This window comes from Prionailurus bengalensis, chromosome B2 (assembly GCF_016509475.1).
Source record: "Prionailurus bengalensis isolate Pbe53 chromosome B2, Fcat_Pben_1.1_paternal_pri, whole genome shotgun sequence".
In the NCBI taxonomy this organism is placed as follows: Eukaryota; Metazoa; Chordata; class Mammalia; order Carnivora; family Felidae; genus Prionailurus; species Prionailurus bengalensis.
The window spans coordinates 52,187,543-52,211,572 of record NC_057349.1 but is presented as its reverse complement, the minus strand read 5'-3'; the positions used below and the strand labels follow the sequence as shown (position 1 = coordinate 52,211,572).

The 24,030-nt window shown below is 36.3% G+C and overlaps 1 protein-coding gene across 2 annotated transcripts in view; it reads right to left on the bottom strand.

Annotated features, from left to right (window-relative positions):
* Nucleotides 1-24,030, bottom strand: part of HCRTR2 (hypocretin receptor 2) — a 115,850-nt gene that overhangs the window by 6,231 nt on the left and 85,589 nt on the right. For both annotated transcript variants that reach the window (XM_043591671.1, XM_043591670.1), the window contains 2 exons: nucleotides 5,454-5,674; nucleotides 23-144 (listed from right to left, as the gene is read on the bottom strand). In XM_043591671.1, coding sequence (XP_043447606.1) covers nucleotides 23-144; nucleotides 5,454-5,674 — 343 coding nt within the window. The remainder of the gene's footprint in view (nucleotides 1-22; nucleotides 145-5,453; nucleotides 5,675-24,030) is intronic.

The window sequence follows — 24,030 nt, the reverse complement described above, 5'->3', positions numbered from 1 at the left end:
GAAGAAACAGTTGAAAACTCACCACTGAGAAAATTGTAAATAATTGGGTTCGCAGCACTATTGGCATATACAAGCCAGTGTGAAAATGTAAACCAGGCATATACAGTCTCTCTGTCTTCTGTGTGGGTAAACATCCCAAATACTCTGTAGGAAAAACAAACCAAACCAAAAAACAGTGACAGAAAATCCAATGTGATTTTGAAAAGTACCTTTCAAATAATGAAATTCAAGTGTGAACATAGCCCTTGATAGAAGCTGCTTAACCCCTGTTCTCCTCTGCAGTGGGCATTGGTTTATGCTACCATCATGAGTTTAGAAAAACCTCAGAACCTGAACAAAATTTCCATGGCACAATTAGTAAATCAAAAGCCAAATCGGATCAGAGAAGGATCTTTCTCTCCCATAAATAGTAAATGCAATACTCTTTCTGGTGGGTAAGTGTACAGAAGTCAAATATATATCTATGTTCCTTCTTTCATATTGTTTCTAAATACAATTGATCAATGTTTGCTAATATGCCGTTTGGGGCATCATTTAAAAAGCACCCTTAAACTGTAGTCTCTGAGTACTTCTTCCTTTCTACATTTGTGCACTGATCAAAGTTTCTCCATTTTTCAACTACAATCTCCCCAGCCTTGTTGAAATTTGTCTTCTGGGAATTCATTATGGCCATAGAGGAACTAGTTTTCAGTAGGCAAAATTCTGGTAACTTCTTTTTTTTTTTTATGTATTTTGAAATTTTTATTTAAATTCCAATTAGTTAACATATACTGTAATATTAGTTCCAGGTGTACAATACAGTGATTCAACACTTCCACACATCACCTGGTGCTCATGATGACAAGGGCACTACTTAATCCCCATCACCTATTTAACCCATCCCCCACCTACCTCCCTTTTGGTAATCATCAGTCTGTTCTCTCTAATTAAAAGTCTGTCTTTTGGTTTCCCTCTCTCTTTTTTCCCTTTGCTTGTTTGTTTGTTTGTTAAATTACACATATGAGTGAAATCATATGGTATTTGTCTTTCTCTGACTGACTTATTTCGCTTAACATAATACTCGCTAGTTCCATCCATGTCTTTGCAAATGGTAAGATTTCATTCTTTTTTTATGACTAAGTAATATTCCATTGTATATATATATACCACATCTTTATACATTCATCAATGTATGGACTCTTAGTCTGTTTTTGGCTGCTGTAGTCTGTAATTTGGCTATTGTAGATAATGCTGCTATACACATTGGGGTAAATGTGTCCCTCTACATTAGTATTTTTGTATTCTTTGGGTAAATAACTAGTAGTGCAATTGCTGGGTCATAGCATAGTTCTATTTTTAACTTTTTTTTCCTTAGGAAATTGCATACTTTTTCCAGAGTGGTTGCACCAGCTTGCATTCTCACCAACAGTGCAAAAGTGTTCCTCTTTTTTCACATCCTTGCCAGTATTGTTGATTTGAGCCATTCTGACAGGTCTGAAGTGATAGCTAATTTTGTTTTGATTTCCATTTTCCTGATGATCAGTGATGTTGAGCATCTTTTTATGTGTCTGTTGGACACCTGTCTGTCTTCTTTGGAAAAATGTCTATACATGTCTTCTGCCCATTTTTATTTTATTTTATTTTATTTTATTTATTTTTTTATGAAATTTATTGACAAATTGGTTTCCATACAACACCCAGTGCTCATCCCAAAAGGTGCCCTCCTCAATACCCATCACCCACCCTCTCCTCCCTCCCACCCCCCATCAACCCTCAGTTTGTTCTCAGTTTTTAACAGTCTCTTATGCTTTGGCTCTCTCCCATTCTAACCTCTTTTTTTTTTTCCTTCCCCTCCCCCATGGGTTCCTGTTAAGTTTCTCAGGATCCACATAAGAGTGAAACCATATGGTATCTGTCTTTCTCTGTATGGCTTATTTCACTTAGCATCACACTCTCCAGTTCCATCCACGTTGCTACAAAAGGCCATATTTCATTTTTTCTCATTGCCACGTAATATTCCATTGTGTATATAAACCACAATTTCTTTATCCATTCATCAGTTGATGGACATTTAGGCTCTTTCCATAATTTGGCTATTGTTGAGAGTGCTGCTATGAACATTGGGGTACAAGTGGCCCTATGCATCAGTACTCCTGTATCCCTTGGGTAAATTCCTAGCAGTGCTATTGCTGGGTCATAGGGTAGGTCTATTTTTAATTTTCTGAGGAACCTCCACACTGTTTTCCAGAGCGGCTGCACCAGTTTGCATTCCCACCAACAGTGCAAGAGGGTTCCCGTTTCTCCACATCCTCTCCAGCATCTATAGTCTCCTGATTTGTTCATGTTGGCCACTCTGACTGGTGTGAGGTGATACCTGAGTGTGGTTTTGATTTGTATTTCCCTGATAAGGAGCGACGCTGAACATCTTTTCATGTGCCTGTTGGCCATCCAGATGTCTTCTTTAGAGAAGTGTCTATTCATGTTTTCTGCCCATTTCTTCACTGGGTTATTTGTTTTTCGGGTGTGGAGTTTGGTGAGCTCTTTATAGATTTTGGATACTAGCCCTTTGTCCGATATGTCATTTGCGAATATCTTTTCCCATTCCGTTGGTTGCCTTTTAGTTTTGTTGGTTGTTTCCTTTGCTGTGCAGAAGCTTTTTATCTTCATAAGGTCCCAGTAATTCACTTTTGCTTTTAATTCCCTTGCCTTTGGGGATGTGTCGAGTAAGAGATTGCTACGGCTGAGGTCAGAGAGGTCTTTTCCTGCTTTCTCCTCTAAGGTTTTGATGGTTTCCTGTCTCACATTGAGGTCCTTTATCCATTTTGAGTTTATTTTTGTGAATGGTGTGAGAAAGTGGTCTAGTTTCAACCTTCTGCATGTTGCTGTCCAGTTCTCCCAGCACCATTTGTTAAAGAGGCTGTCTTTTTTCCATTGGATGTTCTTTCCTGCTTTGTCAAAGATGAGTTGGCCATACGTTTGTGGGTCTAGTTCTGGGGTTTCTATTCTATTCCATTGGTCTATGTGTCTGTTTTTGTGCCATCTGGTAACTTCTTAAAATTCATGAGTTTTAGTGTTTTATTTATTATTTTAAACTCTGGGGGTGCCAGGTGGCTCAGTCAGTTGAACATCTCTTGATCTCGGCTCAGGTCATGATTTCACAGTTCATGAGTTTGAGCCCCTTATCTGGCTCTGCAGTAACAGTGCTGAGCCTGCTTGGGATTCTCTCTCTCTCTCTCTCTCTCTCTCTCTCTCAAAATAAGTAAAAAAAAAAAGAAAAAAGAAAAGAAAAGAAAAGAAAAACCTTCATTATTTTAAACTCTGAAAAATATTTATTTTATCCTTAAACATCATTTTTAAGATTTGTTTCATATTCAGAAATATCTCATCTATCAAATTGTATTCACTAGCCAACAGTAGGTAACTTGTAACTACCCAATAATTAATCTTATAGGCTGAAGATAATTCATTCCCTGCCAGAGACTCCATCATTGATTGTGTAATTTGATTACACATGATGGTGCCTATGATACAAATGCCTTTCTGCAATAAAGTGATGTTCTGTGGAGTACTTGAGTTTTACAAAAATACAATATGGAGTGAAATAACATGGACAATTAATGGTCTGTTATGGAATTAATGGTCTGTTATGACCCTCTACCATAATATATCTTTGAAATCCTAGACAAACTAGAACTACTTTAAAGAAGCAGGTTTCGACTAGTTGGGCAAAAATTGTTTCCAGGAAAAAGGATTTAGAAATTCATTGGTGAGAGAAAGAAAACACAAGCATGATCTACGAGAACAAACAAAGAAATAAGCAGTTGAAGAAAATGTGTGTAGTAAAGAGCAAAACAATCTTCAGGGTAACTTGAAGTATTTGGTTTTTTTGTTTTTCAAGTTTTATGGAAAAGAGCAGAATGCTCAAAAAAATCGAAAATATTTTAAATTTTACATAGACTTTCTTCTTAGCCATTTTTCCTTGGAAAGGGAGATGTTAAAGGTAGAAAAATAAGAAAAAATATGACAGACGAGTAGATATTTGGAACTAGCTAAAAGACAGGTACAAATGCTAAGATTCAGGAAATCCAAACAAGCAATCCTGAGAGCAGTAAATCCCATTCTCATCGAATTTAGATGACAAAATCCAAAAAATTTTTTTTAAAAAGGAGAAAATCATTCAGTAGCATATTGTGTTTATAAAGCTCTTAGGAATAGAAAAGATCGTCTATCCAGAGATCAGAATAAATTTGTTTGGGATTTCTGTGGTCAAGAAAAATAAGAGAGGCATTATGAAAAGCTATGGAGGGCAAAGTCGCTTTTGTCTTCTCATGAGTCAGTATACGTTCCATGCTACCAAAAAGCTTACACCTTAAGGCTGCATCTATACTAAATAATATTACTGAGCAAAAAGTTCACTTTCCATCGAAAAAGTTATTAAGCCCTTAAAAACAAGGGCCAAGGAGAATGAGAAATTTCTGCAGCTGGCTCTACCACCTTCAGTGTGTGTGACTCCAGCCAAAGTTGCCGCTCTCCAGAGTCTCCAGCTGTGAGGAATATGATATGGACTCTGAATCAGGGAAAACTGAGAGGAGCAACCCCAGTTTAAGTTCGAAGCCTATTATAAACAAAATTACTATTACCTTGGGGCCAGTCCGTTTGCAACAGTTATGATAATTCCCAATAAAGTTGGCTGGCTGTGAAGTTCATGTGTACCATGGCCCCTGTACTGGCTGTTCATGTTGGTCAATTGTTTTCACTTAACAGTGTATCTGCGGCCTAACAAATAACATACTTTCTCTCGCTGAAAAGTTGTGTGTTTTTATTAATAGTCACCTTGAGCTTAATTCAGTGACTTCAGCAAATACATATTCTTTCTTTTTTTTTTTTTCATTTAAACATTTAGAACACAGTATGAGTCCTGATTCCATTTTTTTGTGGGTGCTCACAAATGCACTTTTAAGTATAATTAGGATGCTAACAAAACATTCTTATCTCCTTTTATTTTTTCGATAGAATCCTGTCATAATTCCCTATGTATGAGAACAAAGTTTTGGAAAGCCCATTTGTTCTGATCAAAAAAGAACTCCAAGCTGTCAATGTTTGTTGTTGTTGCTTTTTTTGGGGGGGGGTTTTGTTTTGTTTCTTTTGTTTGTTTTGTTTTGTTTTTTGCATTAGAACTTTTTTTGCATCTCAGGCTCAGCAATTAGCTCAAAGAGGTCAGGGGAACCTCTGTTTTATGTCTTCCACTCAACAGAGAATTTCCATGGACAAGAGCTTATAGAATCTGAGCATACTAAAAAGGCTGTCTGCCTTACCTGATAGTCACAACACATTCAGTTATCTGGCCTGACAACTATCTAGGCAAAGGGCTTAGATTTTTCTCTGGCTTAAGAAGAAAGAAAAAAAAAAAAAGAACTTAATTAAGAACCAAGAAATGACAGCCACTTTGTTTTGAAATAATGGGTGAACTTTACCTCTTTAGCACGTTGAGGATGCTAATCGGTAGATAGCAAATTGCAAACACCAAAAGCACAACCATTAGCATCCGGGCTGTTTTCCGTCTGGCTCGGATCTGCTTTATTTCAGCGGCCACAGCACTAATCCTGGACTTGGTCTGCTGTCCCGACCCTCGAGGCTGTGAAGTAGGCTGCAGGGGCTTCCATTTTCTCTGAACTACAGATGATGTTCCAGGGATCTGAAAGGAGCGAAAACTCTTTATTGCCATCTGACTCAGGGATGTTCCACTTTGGAGAAGTAACCCAAAGATATAAGAAGGAGAGTATTCTGGATGCCTGTGGTCCAGGGAGGTTAAAGGCTTGTTTCCCCCAGAATGTTTGCTGAGTTAAGTATGTTCTTGAGTAATACAGTGGAGTGTCAAATAGGATTTGTGGTGGAAAAGAAAATTGAAACATCCCATTTTTAAAAATAAATTTTTAACGTTTATTTATTTTTGAGAGAGAGAAAGGGGAGGAGGTGGTGAACGGCAGAGAGAGGGAGACAGAATGGGAAGCAGGCTCTAGGCTCTGAGCTGTCAGCCTACAGTCCGACACGGGTTCCAAACCCACAGACTGTGAGATCACGATCTGAGCCCATGTCGGACACTTAACAGACTGAGCCACTCAGATGCCCCTGAAATATCCCATTTTTATTAAGGTCTAAAGAGAGCTCAAATTGAAAAGCTATCTCTTTATAAACAGAGAAGTTGTATATCCAGACAATGGAATATCATTCAGGGCTAAAAAGAAGTGAGATATTAAGCCATGAAAAATCTTAGGGAACTTAATTGTGTATTACTAAGTAAAAGAATCCAATCTGAAAAGGCTACAACTATATGACATCTTAGAAATGGTAAAATCAGAGACACAGCAAAAAGATCAATGGTTCCCAGGGGCTGGAGGTGGGGTGGGATGGGGGGTTACTAAGCAGAGAACAGAGGATTCTTGGAGCAGTAAAAATACTCTATATGATGCCATAATGATGGATACATGTCATTATACAATATACATTATACAATGTATTTGGATACACAGTCCAAACCCATAGAAGGTACAATATCAAAGGTGAACTCTTAGGTAAATTCTGGACTTTGGGTTTAGTAAATCAGTGTAGGTTTATCAGCTGTAATATATATATATATATATATATATATATATATATATATATCACTTAAATGAGGGATATGGATAACAGGGAGGCACTTTATGAGTGAAGGTAGGAGGCAGAGAAACCTCTGTATCTTCCAACACAATTTTGCTGTGAACCTGAAACTGCTGTTAAAAACAAAACCAGCAAACAAGTCTTAATTAAAATGCAAGAGAAATAAAAACTGGCCAAAAAAGAGACGTAAAAGAATGACAACCATATTCTCTCATGAGGAATTCCCAGTTCTGTTCAGATACCTCAGTGTAAAGACAGGGAAAACCTAATAGGTAATTGCAAAAGAAACCTGAATGGATTTTTTTTCATGCGTCGCTACTGCCATCTGCTGTCAGATGGACAGATAGACAGATAGGACTTAACTGCCTAGTGCTTTTTATTAGACTTTGTTTTTCAGGTTTGGCCAGTGCAAACCTTGAATGAAGGGACGAGAAAAATAAACTGTTCTCCATTGTTTAGTACGTATTGTTATGAAATTGCTTGAAACCAATTTCATGCTCCAGTCTGGTTCTTTAAAATGCACACAAAAATAGTGAGAATCCCTTGTGGTCTTATATTAACATTTCAAATAGCTGGAATTTGTAACAATAATTATACAACTTGTACTTTTCCATTTCTTTTCAAAGTTATTTGATAATGGCAGGGAGTCCTTCCAAGTATAATATTTTCTTAATTACAAACTCATGAAGATTGATAGGGTTTAGTGAGCAAAACAATAAAATTCAGCATGCATAATTTTTTAAGAGGAAAATGCGCTAACACACCATAGCCGTGTCTCATTCTCACGAAGACTCACTCTTTGGTCACCTTAGTTCTGTTAAGATTATTCATTTGTTGCTTTTATCTCTGTGCTGCAAGCCAAGACAGACCAATGTGTGCCTGTGCTCTATCAGAATGGACGTCGTACGGACTCTATTTTTATACATCACAAGATCCAAGTGTGTTAGATAATCGTTGAAAGCAGAATTTTACTGTTTTCAACACAGTTGAAAATTTTTGATTTCCACACAGAGCTTCTGTTGACCAATAACTATTCCCTCTCAAAAAGAAACACATGAAGTTAATGAAAAATTGCCCTTAAATAGAAATACATTTGATAAATTATTTCTCTTCTGGCTCTGTATGTTCTGTCATGTAGACTTGACCTTTTCACACAGTGGTGGTCCTAAAAATCTTCTTATCTATATTATTGGTTGTGGGGGTAGGCACTGAGAATCCTTTCTCCTCTGTGAGTCTCTTTTTAAACAGTCTTTCTTTTAAATAATTGAGGAGAAAGTGCAATGGATATTGGAAAGTTCCAGAAAAACTCTAGCATGAGTAACCCTATAAATGTCTGCTAAATGATCTTGAACTGTTTTCTAAATGATCTCTTAGAGATCATTTAAACTTTAGCAATTCTATTATTGAGTGCTTCCCTGAAGGAAAGAAACAATATCCTGCAGCTGATAACTTCCTCAACCGTCAGAAACATATTTCCCATAAAGAGAAACTGCCACAGGGAAAATGGCTATGGTCTCTGCCATCAGAATTAAAAACAAACAAAACCAGTGATAATGCTCTCTTTTAGCTGATGATCTGAATAAGGATAGAATATGTTTAATCCTGAACTCATCTTGAGGATGAGTCTCCACTGATAAGTCATATGTCTAGAGAAAGTCCACGTAACAATATTAGAAAATGCCTATAATAACTGAGCATCACAAACTATGTATAGTCTTGAGTAATCATTAATGCGTTCCTAAAAGCAGATAATTCCAAATCCCACTTATACATGATCGAGCAGACATTGAGACGGGTTAAATAAAATACCCATGTCTCCATCTAACAAGTCAGAATTAGCATTCAGTCCTGTCTCACTACAGACTCTACCTTTTTTCCCATCGTTTCCATTTATAACCTTCAACACAATGTATTATGGAAGTCAGTAAATTTTTATGCCTAGTTACGTGGAATAAATAATCATACAAAAGGGCAATTGAGAAATCCAGCCTGGTAGGCTGTCCATGGAGGAAGGTCTTCCCCTGCCATCTTAGGAAAGTCTCAACCATCTGACTGTGGAAAGTTCCTGGACACACGCACACACACACACACACACACACACATTTATTCCATTATTTTCAATAAACTTTAAAATCATCTTTGATATGAAAATATATCCTGGAAGAGATATTACCACAATTATGAATTGGAAATATCATGTAAATGATGGACCTTGAACCCTGCCCTTTCTTAAAGTATTTGTGACCAGGATTAAGTCACAAGAAAAGGCAAATGTGTGGCATACATTAAAAGAATAGAGAATATTATGAACAACCAATACATTTGCAATCTTAAATGAGATGGATAAATACCTTAAAAAAAATAAAGATTACTGAAACTAACACTATAATTCCAAACCTTGCTACAAAAAAAAAAAAACACAAAACCTTCCAGACCCAGATAGGATCATTGTTCCTGATCGATCAATTCGATTGAACAGTAAAAATAAACACTACCAATCTGATTCAGACTCTTTCTGAATTCAAAGAAACAATTATACTTTCTGACTAATTTTATAAGACCACAGTTATCCTAAAAGTAAAAAACATGACAACAAAAGAAAACAGTTGACAAAATATCTCTCATGAGTAGAGATGAAAAATTCCTGAAAATATATTATCAAATTGCATTCAGCAATATACAAAAAGGATAATAAAATTCACTCAATAAATCAGACTGATTCCAGCAATGCAGTGTTGATTAAACATTCAAAGTTTAATCAATGTAATTTTCATATTAACAGAATAAGAGAAATAATATGACATTTCAAAAAATAAAGGAAAAGCATTTGAAAAATTCAACACATTTTCATGATACAAGTCTCAGTAAACTTGTAAACTAGTAATATAAAGAAACCTAATCAACCTGATAAAGGGCATCTTACCTAATGGAAAAAGATGAGTGTTTTTTTTAAAAAAGATTTATTTTTGATGGGGCTCCTGGGTGGCTCAGTTGAGCATCAGACTTCAGCTCAGTGATGATTTCATGGCTCAAGGGTTCAAGCCCCCCCAAGTGGGACTCTGCTGATGGCTCGGAGCCTGGAGCCTGCTTCCGATTCTGTGCCTCCCTCTCTCTCTGCCCCTCCCTCACTCATACTCTGTCTCTCTCCTTCTCAAAAATAAATTTTAAGAAACCATTAAAATTTTTGTAAGTATTTTTTGAGAGAGAGAGAGAGTACAAGTGGGGAGGGGTAGAAAGAGAGGGGACAGGATCTGAAGCAGCCTCTGTGCTGACAGCAGTAATAAGTCTTTTCTCACTACTTCTACTCAACATTATACTGGAGGTCCCAACCAGTACAAGAAGACAAGAAAAAATAGATAAAAGGTATATAGATTGATTTTATTGAGGACATTATTGCTTACGAAGTAAATCCTAGGGAATCTCCAAAACTCCACTAGAATTGTTACATGAAATTAGCAATATGCAGGATCCAAAATCAAAAAACAATCAGTTGTATTTCTGTGATATGATTTACTATAGAAATCTATAAAGTATACACACACACACACACATATATATATATATATATATATATATATATATATATACATTGTATCATTCAGATGACCAAAATATACTAGATCTTCATCTACCATTCCTGTAAGTACTTCAGTGCCATAAAGGTGAGATGGGTATCTTGTTTTAAAGAAGGGAACCTAAAGTCAAAAGCTAGTTGCCAGGAGGATAAACCATTAAAGGGTTGTAACTTTCAGTCCCACTCCCTGACCTCTGGGTAAGAAAGAGGGCTGGAGTTTGAATCAGCCAAAGCCAATGACTTAGTCAATTATGACTACATAATGAAACCTCTATAAAAACCCAAAAGGACAATGGGTTTCAGAGAGCTTCCCGGCTGGTGAATGTAAGGAGATGCGGGTGAGAGGTTTACCAGGAGGGAGCCTGGAAGCTCCTTACCCTGGGTATCTCTTCATCTGCCTGTTGATTTGTATCCTTTAGCATATACTTTAATAAACTAGTAAACACAAGTGTTTCAAAAATGAGCCACTTTAGCAAATTAAAACAATCTGAAGAGGAGGTCATTGGAATCCCCAATCTGTGGTTGGTCTGTCAGAAGCACAGGTCACAGCCTGGGGCTTGTGACTGGCATCTACAGTGGGAAGTGGGGCAGGGGTGCTGGGGTGGCTCAGTCAGTTAAGCATCCGCCTCTTGGTTTTGGCTCAGGTCATGATCTCATGGTTCGTGGGTTCAAGCCCCTCATTGGGCTCCATGCTAACAGCACGGAGCCTGCTTGGGATTCTCTCTCTCCCTCTCTCTGCTGCTGCTCACTCTTTCTGTCTCTCAAAATAAATAAATAAACTTAAAAAAATTAGTGATAAGTGGGAGAGCAGTCTTGTAGGACTTGAACCCTAAAACACGTGGAATCTGTCGTCAAGTAGATAGTGTCAGAATTGCTGACATTGGTGTTGTGTGTACCAGAACACCACACCCTAAACATTAGAATTAGGTCTGGGAAACCTAAAAGAACTTCTATAAACCAGTAGTAAACAACTGGAAAATTCGATTACAAAATAACATGAGTTTCAATGGAAAGAACAAGTAATCTTATTCTTCAACAATACATGGACAAAATATGTATACATAAAATTATATAAGTTGTTAAGAACTATCAAAAAAGACAAATAAATGGGGAGACACACCATGTCAATGAATTGGAACTTAAAGTTATTAATATGTCAATTTTCCTCCAAGTGATCCATAGATTAAATGCAATCAATCCCATTCAAAAAAGCAGCAATTTTCTTGAGAAAGGTGAAACACAGATTTGCAAAATGTTTATGAAATGCTGTGCAGTTATGAAGGAACCCAGTACAGAGTCACTTAACGGCCAGGAAAGGGAGTATAACTACTCAAATCAGAGAAGGAGAAAGGCAGAGAGGAGGGCCATGAAATGGTGGTACATAAACAGGCCACGAACAACACCGCCCAATGCTGGCAAATGCTCAAGCAAGAAATCCTTAAGGAAACATTTTTTGGAAATCATTGGTGACTTCATTGAGAGATGTTTCAGTGGAGTGATAGGATTTGAATAAGAATAAAGTGGGCTGAGAGATCAGTGGGAGTGGAAGGTGGTAAGAAAAAGGAGTCAACAAATAAAAATGTCATGCATTTTAGCTAGCAGGAGGAGCAAAGGGTTAAGTTAACATCTGGAAGAGTCTGAGAGTTAGGATGAGAGAAAAATGCCCACTCCAGGAGGACACTCTTCTTTACCTTTCCTCTATCCTTTAGCTCATTACCCATTTTATCATAATAGAGTACAACTGATGCTTGGTAGATGCTATCTCATATAAAGCAATAATCTCTATCTTCCTCTGTGTGTCTGGCAAAAACAATGGAATTTTTTTCTTATTTTTTACATTACCATTTGAAAATGATTTGGCTCTAAGACCCACAAGACATTTTTTTCCATATAACTCCATGACTTTTTTTTTAATCCTACTACAGCTCTTTTATTTATTTTTAAATGTTTATTTTTGAGAGAGAGAGAGAGAGAGAGAGAGAACAAGCAGAGGAGTGGCAGAGAAGGGAGGCACAGAATCTGAAGTAGGCTCCAGGCTCCACATAGCCCAATGCAGGGCCCGAACCCACAAACCATGAGATCATGACATGAGCTAAAGTTGAAAGCTTAACTGACTGAGCTACCCAGGCTGCCCAAAGCACAGCCTTTCTAGAGATTAGATGTATATGCTAATTCCTCATAAGAATCTGTCCCTCTCTTGACTTCATTCTCAATCTTGCAATAAATAGATCTACTTGCAGATTCTACAGATGACCCTGGAACAGACAACAGCAGCTATAATTGTTGTCCCTGATTCTCTCACCCAACCCTAGAACTCAAGGCTCTTGTCCTTTGTCCATCCCCAGATGTGTTGTCTCTCAACATGACTCCATCACCCAATTAGCTCTTTGTAGAAACTGGCTTCCCCTTCCCTTCCTGCAATCCAACAAATGGTTTTCACTGAATAGGTCCTTTCATGCTTCCATACTTCTATGGACCTTAAAATCTTAGTCACAAACAACCTTTGGATAATTCCCATTACATATTCTCATTGCATCAACATGTTGAGTTGTGTGTTTAACCTTTTTTCCTTCTCCAGAGTTTGAGCAGAAGAATTTGTAAAAGAATTCCCTCCATATTTAGTTACTTTAAAAAATCACTTTTTGTTATTTTTATTTTTTAGTGTTTATTTTTGAGAGAGAGAGAAAGAAACAGTGTGAAGGGGGGGGTGGGCAGAGAGAGGGGGGAGACACAGAATCTGAAGCATGCTCCAGGCTCTGAGCTGTCAGCACAGAGCCTGCCTGACACGGGGCTCAAACTCACAAACTCTTGTTTTTTTGTTTTTTTTTTAACATATTTATTGAGACATAATTTATATGTCATAAATTCCCTTTTAAGGGGTACAGTTAAGTAGGTTTTAGTGTATTCGCAAAGTTGTGCAATTATCACCCCATCACTGTCTACTTCCAGAGTATTTTCATCACCGTGAAATAAAACTCCAAACCCTTTAGCAGTCACTTCCTATCTCCCCATCCTACTACCCGCTGCAAACACAAACCATTCTGGCTTTATAAAATTTCCTATTCTCTACATTTCATGTAAACAGAATCATACAATATGTAGTTTTTTGTGTCAGGCTATTTTCACTTAATAATAATTTCAAGATTCACCCATATTGTAATATTTCAATATTTCATTATTTTTTATAGCTAAATAATATTCTATTGTACACCTATACCACAATTAGTTTATTAATTCATCCATTGATGGACATTGATTTGTTTCCACTTTTGGACTGCTATTGATGCTGTTGCTATGCACAACAATGTATAAGTTTTTATGTGGACATGTTTTCAATTCTCTTGGGTATATAGTTAGGGATTAAATTGCTACCACATGGTAATCCTTTAAGATTTTGAGGAATGGCCAAACCATTTTCCAAAGTAGCTGCATCAGTTTCCATTTTTACCAGCCGTATAATGAGAGTACTAATTTCTCTGCATTCTCACCAATAATTGTTATCCTAAAAAAATTATTTTAGCCACCATATTGAGTGTGAAGAGACATCTTACTGTGGCTTTGATTTGCATTTTCCTAATAACTAACATTGTTGAGCATCTTTTGATGTATTTATTGGCCATTTCTTTATTTTCTTTGAAGAAAATGTTATTAAAATCATTGCCCACTTTTAATGTGTTATTTTTATTGTTGAATCATAAGAGTTCTTTATATATTTTTTATATTTCTTTTATCATATATTTGATTTGCAAACTTTTTCTCCGATTCTGTGGGTCACCTCTTCACTTTCCTCATGGTATACTCTGAAGTGCGAATGTTTTTATTCCAATAGCATCCAGTTTATCTATTTTTAAAATTTTTTTGCTTGTGGTTAGGCGTAATTTAAATCATTAGTCTAAAACAAGGTCATAATAGTGCCTGACCTCAGTCTTACAATGAATCTGTTGTCCTCTAAGATTTTGAGATGGCCCCTGACTTACAATGGTTTGGCCTATGATTTTTTTAACTTTATAATGGTACAAAAGTAATACACATTCAGTAGAAATTGTTCTTTGAAATTTGAAATTTGATATTTCCCTGAGCTATTAATATGTGGTAAAATATTCTCTCATGATTCCAGGAAGTGGCAGCGAGCACCCAGTCAGCCATATAGTCATGAAGGTAAACAACTGATACATTTAAACCTATTCTGTGTTTTACTTTCAGTACAGTATTTAATAAATGCATAAAATATTCAACACTTTATTTTTTTCAATTTATTTATTTATTTTGAGAGAGGGCGTGTCTGCATGAGCCAGCCGGCTAAGGGCAGAGAGAGAGAGAGAGAGAGAGAGAGAGAGAGAGAGAATCCCAAGCAGGTTCTACTCTGTTAGCTCAGAGCCCATAAGTCTCCATCCCACCAACCGTGAGATGATGACCTGAGCTGAGATCAAGAGTCGGGTGCTTAACCCCGGCGCCTGCCAACACTTTACTATAGAATAGGTTTTATGTTAGATTATTTTGCCCAAATGTAGGTTAATATATGTGTTCTTCACACATTTAAATTAGGGTAGGCTAAGTGATGACATTTTACACAGGTCAGGTGTATTAAATGAATTTTTGACCTAGGTTATTTTCAACTTATGATGGCATTATTGGGATGTAACCCCACTGTACATTGAGGAAGATCTGTATTAACTCTCATATTTAAGTCTACAATCTACTCTGAGTTAAATTTTATATATGGTGAAAGGTGATGTTAATTCCATTATTTTGAGTATATAAAGTCGTCCCAGCAGGATTTGCTGACAAGACTATGATTTTCCCCATTGAATTGTGAGACACTTTTGTTAATAATTAATTAACCATAAACATAAGGGTTTTTTCAATCAAAATTGCACCAGCATTCTTCTCGAAGCTAGAACAAGCTATCCTAAAATTCATATGGAACCACAAAAGGCCCCGAATAGTCAAAGTAATTTTGAAGAAGACCAAAGAGGGAGGCATCACAATCCCAGACTTTAGCCTCTACTACAAAGCTGTAATCATCAAGACAGCATGGTATTGGCACAAAAACAGACACATAGACCAATGGAATAGAACACAACTACAGAATTGGACCCACAAAAGTATGGCCAACTAATCTTTGACAAAGCAGGAAAGAATATCCAATGGAAAGAAGGCAGTCTCTAACAAATGGTGCTGGGAGAACTGGACAGCAACATGCAGAAGAATGAAACTAGACCACTTTCTTACATCATTCACAAAAATAAACTCAAAATGGATAAAGGACTTGAATGTGAGACAGGAAACCATCAAAACCCTAGAGAAGAAAGCAGGAAAAAACCTCTCTGACGTCAGCTGCAGCAATTTCTTACTTGGCACATCTCCAAAGGCATGGGAATTAAAAGCAAAAATGAACTATTGGGACCTCATCAAGATAAAAAGCTTCTGCACTGAAAAGGAAACCATCAACAAAACTAAAAGGCAACCGGCAGAATTGGAAAAGATATTTTCAAATGACATATCGGACCAAAGGCTAGTGTCCAAAACCTATAAAGAATTCACCAAACTGCACACCCAAAAAACAGATAATCCAGTGAAGAAATGGGCAAAAGACATGAATAGACACTTCTCTAAAGAAGACATCCAGATGGCCAACAGGCACATGAAAAGATGTTCAATGTCACTCCTCATCAGGGAAATACAAATCAAAACCACACTGAGATCTCACCTCATGCCAGTCAGACTGGCTAAAATGAACAAATCAGGAGACTATGGATGCTGGAGAGGATGTGGAGAAACGGGAACCCTCTTGCACTGTTGGTGGGAATGCAAACTGGTGCAGTCGCTCTGGAAAACAGTGTGGAGGTTCCTCAAAAAATTAAAAATAGACCTACCCTATGACCCAGCAATAGCACTGCTAGGAATTTACCCAAGGGATACAGGAGTACTGATGCATAGGAGCACTTGTACCCCAATGTTTATAGCAGCACTTTCAACAATAGCCAAATTATGGAAAGAGCCTAAATGACCATCAACTGATGAATAGGTAAAGAAGTTGTGGTTTATATATACAATGGAATACTACTTGGCAATGAGAAAGAATGAAATATGGCCTTTTGTAGCAACGTGGATGTAACTGGAGAGTGTTATACTAAGTGAAATAAGTCATACAGAGAAAGACAGATACCATATGTTTTCACTCTTATGTGGAAACTGAGAAACTTAACAGAACACCATGGGGGAGGGGAAGGGAAAAAAAAAAGTTAGAGAGGGAGAGAGCCAAACCATAAGAGACTCTTAAAAACTGAGAATAAACTGAGGGTTGATGGAGGGTGGGAGGGAGGGGAGGGTGGGTGATGGGCACTGAGGAGGGTACCTGTTGGGATGAGCACTGGGTGTTGTATGAAAACCAATTTGACAATAAATTTCGTATTAAAACAAAACAAAACAAAATACATAAGGTTTTTTGCAGACTTTGAATTCTATTTCACTGACCTATATGACTATCTGTATGCAAATACTACACTATCTTGATTACTTAAGTTTTATAAGATTGGACATTGAAAAGTGACTTTTCCAACTTTGTCTTTTTGAAGATTATTTTGGCAATTCCTGGTATCTTTCATTTCCACATTGATTTTATTACAGTTTGCCAATTTGTGGAAAAACAAAAAAACTAACAAAAATCCACAAGGCAGCTGGGTGTATGATAGGGATTGTGATGAATCCGTGGATTGGTTTGAGAATTTTTCTATCTTACCAATATTAAGTATTCCATTCCATGAATATGGAATGTCATTTCATTTATGTAGTTTATGTAGTCCTTCTTTAATTTTTAAATGATCCTGCATGTTTTTATATGTTATTCATTTATTCTATTAAATTTATAACTGTTTTACTTTTTTGGTGCTATTTTATGTGGAATTATTTTGTTAATTCCAGTTTTAGGTTGTTCTTTACTAGTTTATAGACGTGAAACTAATTTTTATTTACTGATCTATTATTTTCAAAACTTACTGAACTTGTTTATTAATTTTTTGCATGTGGATTCTTTAGGATTTTCTATGTACAAATTCATGTACTCTATGAAGAAGGAGAGCTTACTTCTTACTTTTCAATCTTGATGATTTTTATTATTATTATTATTATTATTTCTTGACTAACTGACCTGGGTAGAATATAGTTCTATTCAATATTGAATAGATTAAATAGAACTGCTAAGATCAGATATCCTTGTCATGTTCCTGATCTTAGCAGGGGAATATTCAGTCTTTCACTGTAAGATATAATGTTAGCTGTAGGATTTTATAGATACCTTTTATCAAATTGAAGTCTATTTTTTTTTCCTAGTTGATGGAGTGCTTTTATCTTGAAAGGGATTTTTTTGTCAAATTCTTGGTGCATTTACTGAGATGATCATGTGGATTTTGTCTTCTGTTAATGTAGTATTACATTGATTGATTTTCAAATCCTGCTTCATCATCCTGTATTACCTTTTTTACATATCGGGTATGGTTTGCTAGTATTTTGTTGAGTATACTACTCTGTATTCTTAAGTATATTAGTCTGTAGTTTTCTTGTGATATCTTTGTCTACTTTTAATAGCAGTGTAATTCTGGCCTTATGGAATGATGTGGGGTGTGTTCTCTCCTCTACTTTTTGGAAGAGTGTGGAAGTTTGGTATTAATTGTCCTTTAAATATTTGGTAGAATTCAACAGTGAAGCCAGTGGGCTTTTTCTGTGGGAAATTTCTTATTACTAATTTAATCTCTTGATTTATAATAGGTCTATTCAGATTTTCTAATTCTCCTTTAGATGATTTTAGTAGTTTGTGTCTTTTTATGAATTTGTCAACTTTATGCTATCTATCTTTTTACTATCTTTTCTGGCATGCAATTATTCATAGCATTCCCTTACCCTTTCTATTTCTGTAACATTTGTGGTGATGTTCCTCTTTTACTAGTGATTTTAGTGATCTGAATCTTTTCTTGTTTTTTTCTTGTCAGTATCTTTCAAAGAACCGATTTTCAGTTTAATTGATTTTTATCTATTATTTTCCATATTCTATTTCCTTACACTCTACGCTTTATTATTTCCTTCCTACTATTTGCTTTGGTCTTTAATGTTTTCTTCTATTTCTAACTTCTAAAAGTGGAATGTCGGTTTATTTATATGAGATCTTTCTTCTTTTGAACATAGGTGATATAACTATCAATTTCTCTCCAAACAGTTCTTTTGCTGAATTTCATAAGTTTTGATGTATTGTTTTCATTTTTATTTATTTCAAAGTATTTTAAGCTCTTTTGTAATTTCTTCTTTTACCATTTGATTATTTATTTATTTATTTATTTATTTATAATGGTCAGGACACTTATTTTTTTTTTTAACATTTATTCATTTTTGAGAGACAGAGAAAGACAGAGCATAAGCAGGGGAGGGGTAGAGAGAGAGGGAGACACAGAATCCAAAGCAGGCTTCAGGCTCTGAGGTGTCAGCACAGAGACTGACACAGGACTCGAACTCATGAACCATGAGATCATGACTTGAGCCGAAATCAGAAGCCTGACTCAGCCACCCAGGTGCCCCTACCTTTTGGTTATTTAAAAGTGAAAGGTTTAAATTCCATATACTTGTGAATGAATTTCCCATTTTCTGTCTTTGGTTAATGTCCAATATAATTCAATTATAGAAGAATGCAGTTTTTATGATTTCCATTATTTTAAGTGTTCTGATACTTGCTTTATGGCTTATCATTGGATCTAGTCTGGAGAAGAGTCCATGTGCACTTTTGATGAATGCGCATTCTGCTGTTTTTGAAGGAATGTTCTGTAGACACTTGTTAGGTCTAGTTGGTTGATAGTTTTGTGCCAGTCTTCTATTTCCTTGTTAATATTCTGCCTAGATTTTCTATCCATTACTGAAAGAGGAGTACTAAAGTTTTCAACTATTACTGTTGAATTGTGGATTTTGCCTTTCAATTCTGTTTTTGCTTCATGTATTGTGGATTTCATTTGCTAAGTTTATAATTCTTTTAGAAAAATTTTTAAATTTTACTTATTTATTTTTGAGAGAGAGAGAGAGAGAGAGAGAGAGAGAGAGAGAGAGAGAGAGAGAGAAAATGTGTGTGAATGGGGGAGAGACAGAGGCAGGGGAGACAGAATTCCAAGCAGAGCCTGAGGCAAGGCTTGAATTCATGAACCATGAGGTGATGACCTGAGCCAAAATCAAGAGTCAAATGCAGAACCAACTGAGCCACCCAGGCACCCCAAGTTTATAATTTTCATAACTTCCTGATAGATCGACTTATTATTTTGAAATATCCTTATTTATCTACAGTTAATTTTTTTAACTTTAGAGACAGAGAGCAAGAGCAGGAGAGAGGGACAGAGCAGGGGGACACACACACACAAAGAGAGAGGGAGAGGGACAGGGAGAGGAAGAGAGAGGGAGAGGGAGAGGGAGAGGGAGAGGGAGAGGGAGAGGGAGAGAGAGAATCTTAGTATGGAGAGAATCTCCAGAGTGTGGAGCTCAATGTGGGGCTCACTCTCATGACCCTGGGATCACAACCTGAGCCAAGATCAAGAGCCAGACACTCAGCTGACTGAGCCACCCAGCACCCCCAGTCACAATTTTTTTTGGAAGATTTTTATTTTTAAGTTATATCTACACCCAGTTTGAGGCACAAACTCACAAACTCGAGGTCAAGAATCACATGCTTTACTGACAGCCAGCCAGGCATCCCTATAGTCACAGTTTTTGTTAAAGTTTCCTTTAATATTACTATAGCTACTTCAGCTTTATTTTGGTTACTGTTTCCATAGTATGTTTTTTCCTACTATTTTATATTTAACTATCTGTGTCTTTGAATATGAGATGTGTCTTTTGTAGATTGCATGGAGTTGTATCGTTTTATGTTTGTTTTTTTATTCTGTAAATCTCTGGCATGTTTTATTCATTTACATTAACTTAGTTATTGAAAAGGAATAATTTGTATCCGTCAGTTTGCTGTTTGTTTCTGTATGTATCAAGTCTATTTTGTTCCTCTATTCCTCCATTGCTGCTTTATGTTAAATAGATATTTTCTAGTATACCATTTTAATGATCTTGCTTCCTTTTTTTCACAACAGTCTTCTGAGTTATTTTCTTAGTTGTTGCCCTGAGAGTACAATTAGCAACCTAAACAATATTTGGATTAATGGAAATTTGATTTCAATAGTGTATAAAAACTTTGATCCAATCTAGCTTCATTCCCTTCTCTTTCCTTTGAATTATACTTTACATTATAAGCTGAATCTATACAGTTTTATAATTATTGCTTTATGCTATTGTGTCTTAAGTCAAGTAGGAGAATAAAAGTATTACAAACAGAAATATTTATACTTTCTTTTGTATTTACCTATGTGGTTACTTTCATTAGTGCTCTTTATTTCTCTGTGTGGACTTGAGGTATCACCTTTTGATTCTGCCTCCTCAATTACAATTTGCTGTCTATTTTCTCACACGGGACTGAGTTATCATCCCCTAATATTAATTATTTTAAGTTTTGTTAGACGAATGTTGAATAACAAAGAGTAGTAGAAAAGACTGTGATAAAAATTAGGACAGGAAAATTTTTTCAAAGTTATATTCCTTGGTAAGTTGAAATTCAGTTCAGACTCAAAGATCAGGTATGATTCATCCCCAGTTCATCCCACAGTACCAGTAATATAGTGGGTGCTTAATAAATATTTTTGGAATGAGTTAACATGAGTTCACATGATGATTATAATTTAAGTGTTGAATTATCGCAGCCTAGAACTAGTAAGAACACTGATAGAGTCATATAAGCTAAGATTAAACAGGTCTTAGAAAGAAGAGGCTTAGAGAAGCCTCTGTAGAATCTCCAGACTGAATGAATTTCCTGAGTCACATTATCAAGAAAGAATTTAAGTCATTGATTATAGCAAAGCATTAGTTAATTCATTTAATGAAGATTGAAGTTCTTGAGAAAGTCAGACAAGGTCGCATGCTTTACTCATTAATAATCTTACACTTAGAAATTCCAAAGTATGTAACAGATTCCATGCATCTGTAATGTTAAGCAAATAAGATAGGCCCTCCATTTGATGGCTCACTTGATGTAGCCTATGGCACACATAATGCCTTGGAACTCAGTTTATAGACATTAACAGTTGGAAACTCAGAGTTGCTCAAGCAGAATTCTACATAATCACCCATTTGGGGTTAATTTACTTTATTGTGGCTCCTAAAGTGAGCTCAGCTGAACTTGTCATTTTCCATTCCAATCTGTTTTGTAAATGTTTTTAGTTTCACAGCCCAAGCATTTTACTGCAAATCTCCTAGACCATGTGGTTTGTGCTAACCAGAACAATTCATCAAAAGAATGTAGGTTATTTCTAAACCTGCAATACAATTTTGAACTCACTTTAGTGTTTGAGAAATGAAGAACTATAAGCTTTAATAATGGAGAAATAAACTGGTTGGAGTTTGGTAGTTATCTATTCAACATTTTTTGGATTACTTTCTTTGTGCAAGATACCATACCATTAAGTGTTTGGGATTCAATGATGAACAATACCGATTTAGGTACCCCACGGAGTTTTAAAGTCATGTCAATCTGGAAATAAATGAATAAGCCAATATAAGCATCTATTATATGTAATGCACATTACTAGAAAAAATATGGAAGTAGGGAATGCTCTTAACACTGAATATTTCTAGTCAAGAATCTCAATGGAAATCTAAAATATCTTTACTCCTACATACTCATTAAAAGTGTTTTCTCTTTCAAGAAAAATTTCAAATTCCAATTTTTCCATGAATTGTTCTATGAACAACTGGGCAATGAATTCCCCAATGTTCTCTTCTTTCTAAATATTCCCAGAACTTCCTCTTATTTTTCTACTCACTTTTTTCTTACAAAGTATTTATTCAGCAACAGATACGTTCTATGTATATTACAAATTGGTGGGATATAAGATAAAGACTAGAGTGTACTAACTTCATCTGTAGAGTAGAGCAGATAGACAAAAAAAATGTCATTCTAATGTTATTTAAAAGCACTGTGAAAGAGGGGCGCCTGGGTGGCGCAGTCGGTTAAGCGTCCGACTTCAGCCAGGTCACAATCTCGCGGTCTGTGAGTTCGAGCCCCGCGTCGGGGCTCTGGGCTGATGGCTCAGAGCCTGGGGCCTGTTTCCGATTCTGTGTCTCCCTCTCTCTCTGCCCCTCCCCCGTTCATGCTCTGTCTCTCTCTGTCCCAAAAATAAATAAACGTTGAAAAGCACTGTGAAAGAGATCTATTTAAGAAAGTCATCGTATACATGGATTCAACACAGGCTTGTTATTTTAGATATATAAGCAGATTCCGTTGAAAGGACGATTAACAGTATATACCATTAAGGTATTTTAATTGATGAGCACTTTCTGTGCTCTAGGCACTTGAATTAACTCATCAAATAAGTGTAACAACTCTGAGAGGTAGATGCTATGCAACCCCACTCTAAAGATCATGAAAGAGAGGCAGAGAAATTTAAAAAAATTGACAAAATGCATGCATGTATTAAGTTGCAGACTCAGGATTTAAACTCATGTAGTCCCGACCCTGAGTCTGTGGTTTTGAATTCTCTGTACTGTATCATTCCAATTATTCACTCAGCTTGTAAGAAGATTCCTACTGCCTTTTCACTTGCAGTGTCTTTCTGTGAGAGTAGGATACTTCCCTTCTCCATGGTCCAGTTAATCACAAGACTTGTTTTGGCAAATGAAATATGAGGAGACTTAACACATGCCAGTTCAAAGCAAAGATTTAAGACACAGTACATATTTCTTCCAGATTCCTTGCCCTTTCCCTCAGTTCCAGAATGGCATGTCCCAGGAAGTGCTGTTCCTTTAGACTGAGTTCCGAAATGAGACGACAAGGAGAACACAGCCATAGCCCATCCTCACTATTGCCATGGAACGTCAATGAGACAAACTTGCTGCAAAGCCACATATTTTAAGGTTGTGTTTTAACAGCAGAATAATGTAGCAAATACTGACTAGTATAATAACAGTTACCAAGAAGTGGGCACGATAGCAACAAGCACCCTAAAATGTGTGATATCACGGCCAGGTGGAGAGTGTTGAGGAAACCATCACTGGGACCTATAAAACAACACTCATGTTATACAGGGGTACACATTTGTTACTTTAGTTGAAAAATTAGAGGTCAGAATGATCGTAAATATTGTTAACAGCTACATTTTTTAAGATTATAAAAGAAATTGTTTCTTTGCACAAATAGAGGAAAAGAAAAAAAAGTTGGAATTATAAGACACAGGGTGGAAAAATGCAACCATGACTCATATTCAACCAGTAAAAGATATCTTGAAAAATTGCTTTGACTAACAAAATTTAAAGGAGACTCAAATTAAGACTCACCCTCAAAGACCAAAGAAAAGCTTTGTGGAATCCTTTTAATGAATTAGTGTGGTCCAGTAAATTCTTCCCAGTGGATAAAATACATAAGAGCAAACAGACTAACAGCATGGCTTTCCACAAGCCTGATGAGCTCTCAGTGCTGGCAATAAGTTTAGAGAAAGAGAGAGATACATTTCCAAGAGGTGTGGCATTTTAAGGTAAAATGTATAAGAGGATAAGCTATACCCATTGTCTAAACTTTTATAAACCATTACATGTATCTGTTGCTGATTTACTTTGAATCATCAAGGTTCCGCTTAAGCGTTTCCTGCTTTGAATTAGATACCATACCCATCCACCAAGCCTTCCTCTGATCATCTGGCTTATCTTTATGAAGATGATTTTCACTCTGCATCTGACTCTTTCCCTCCTCTAGTCTA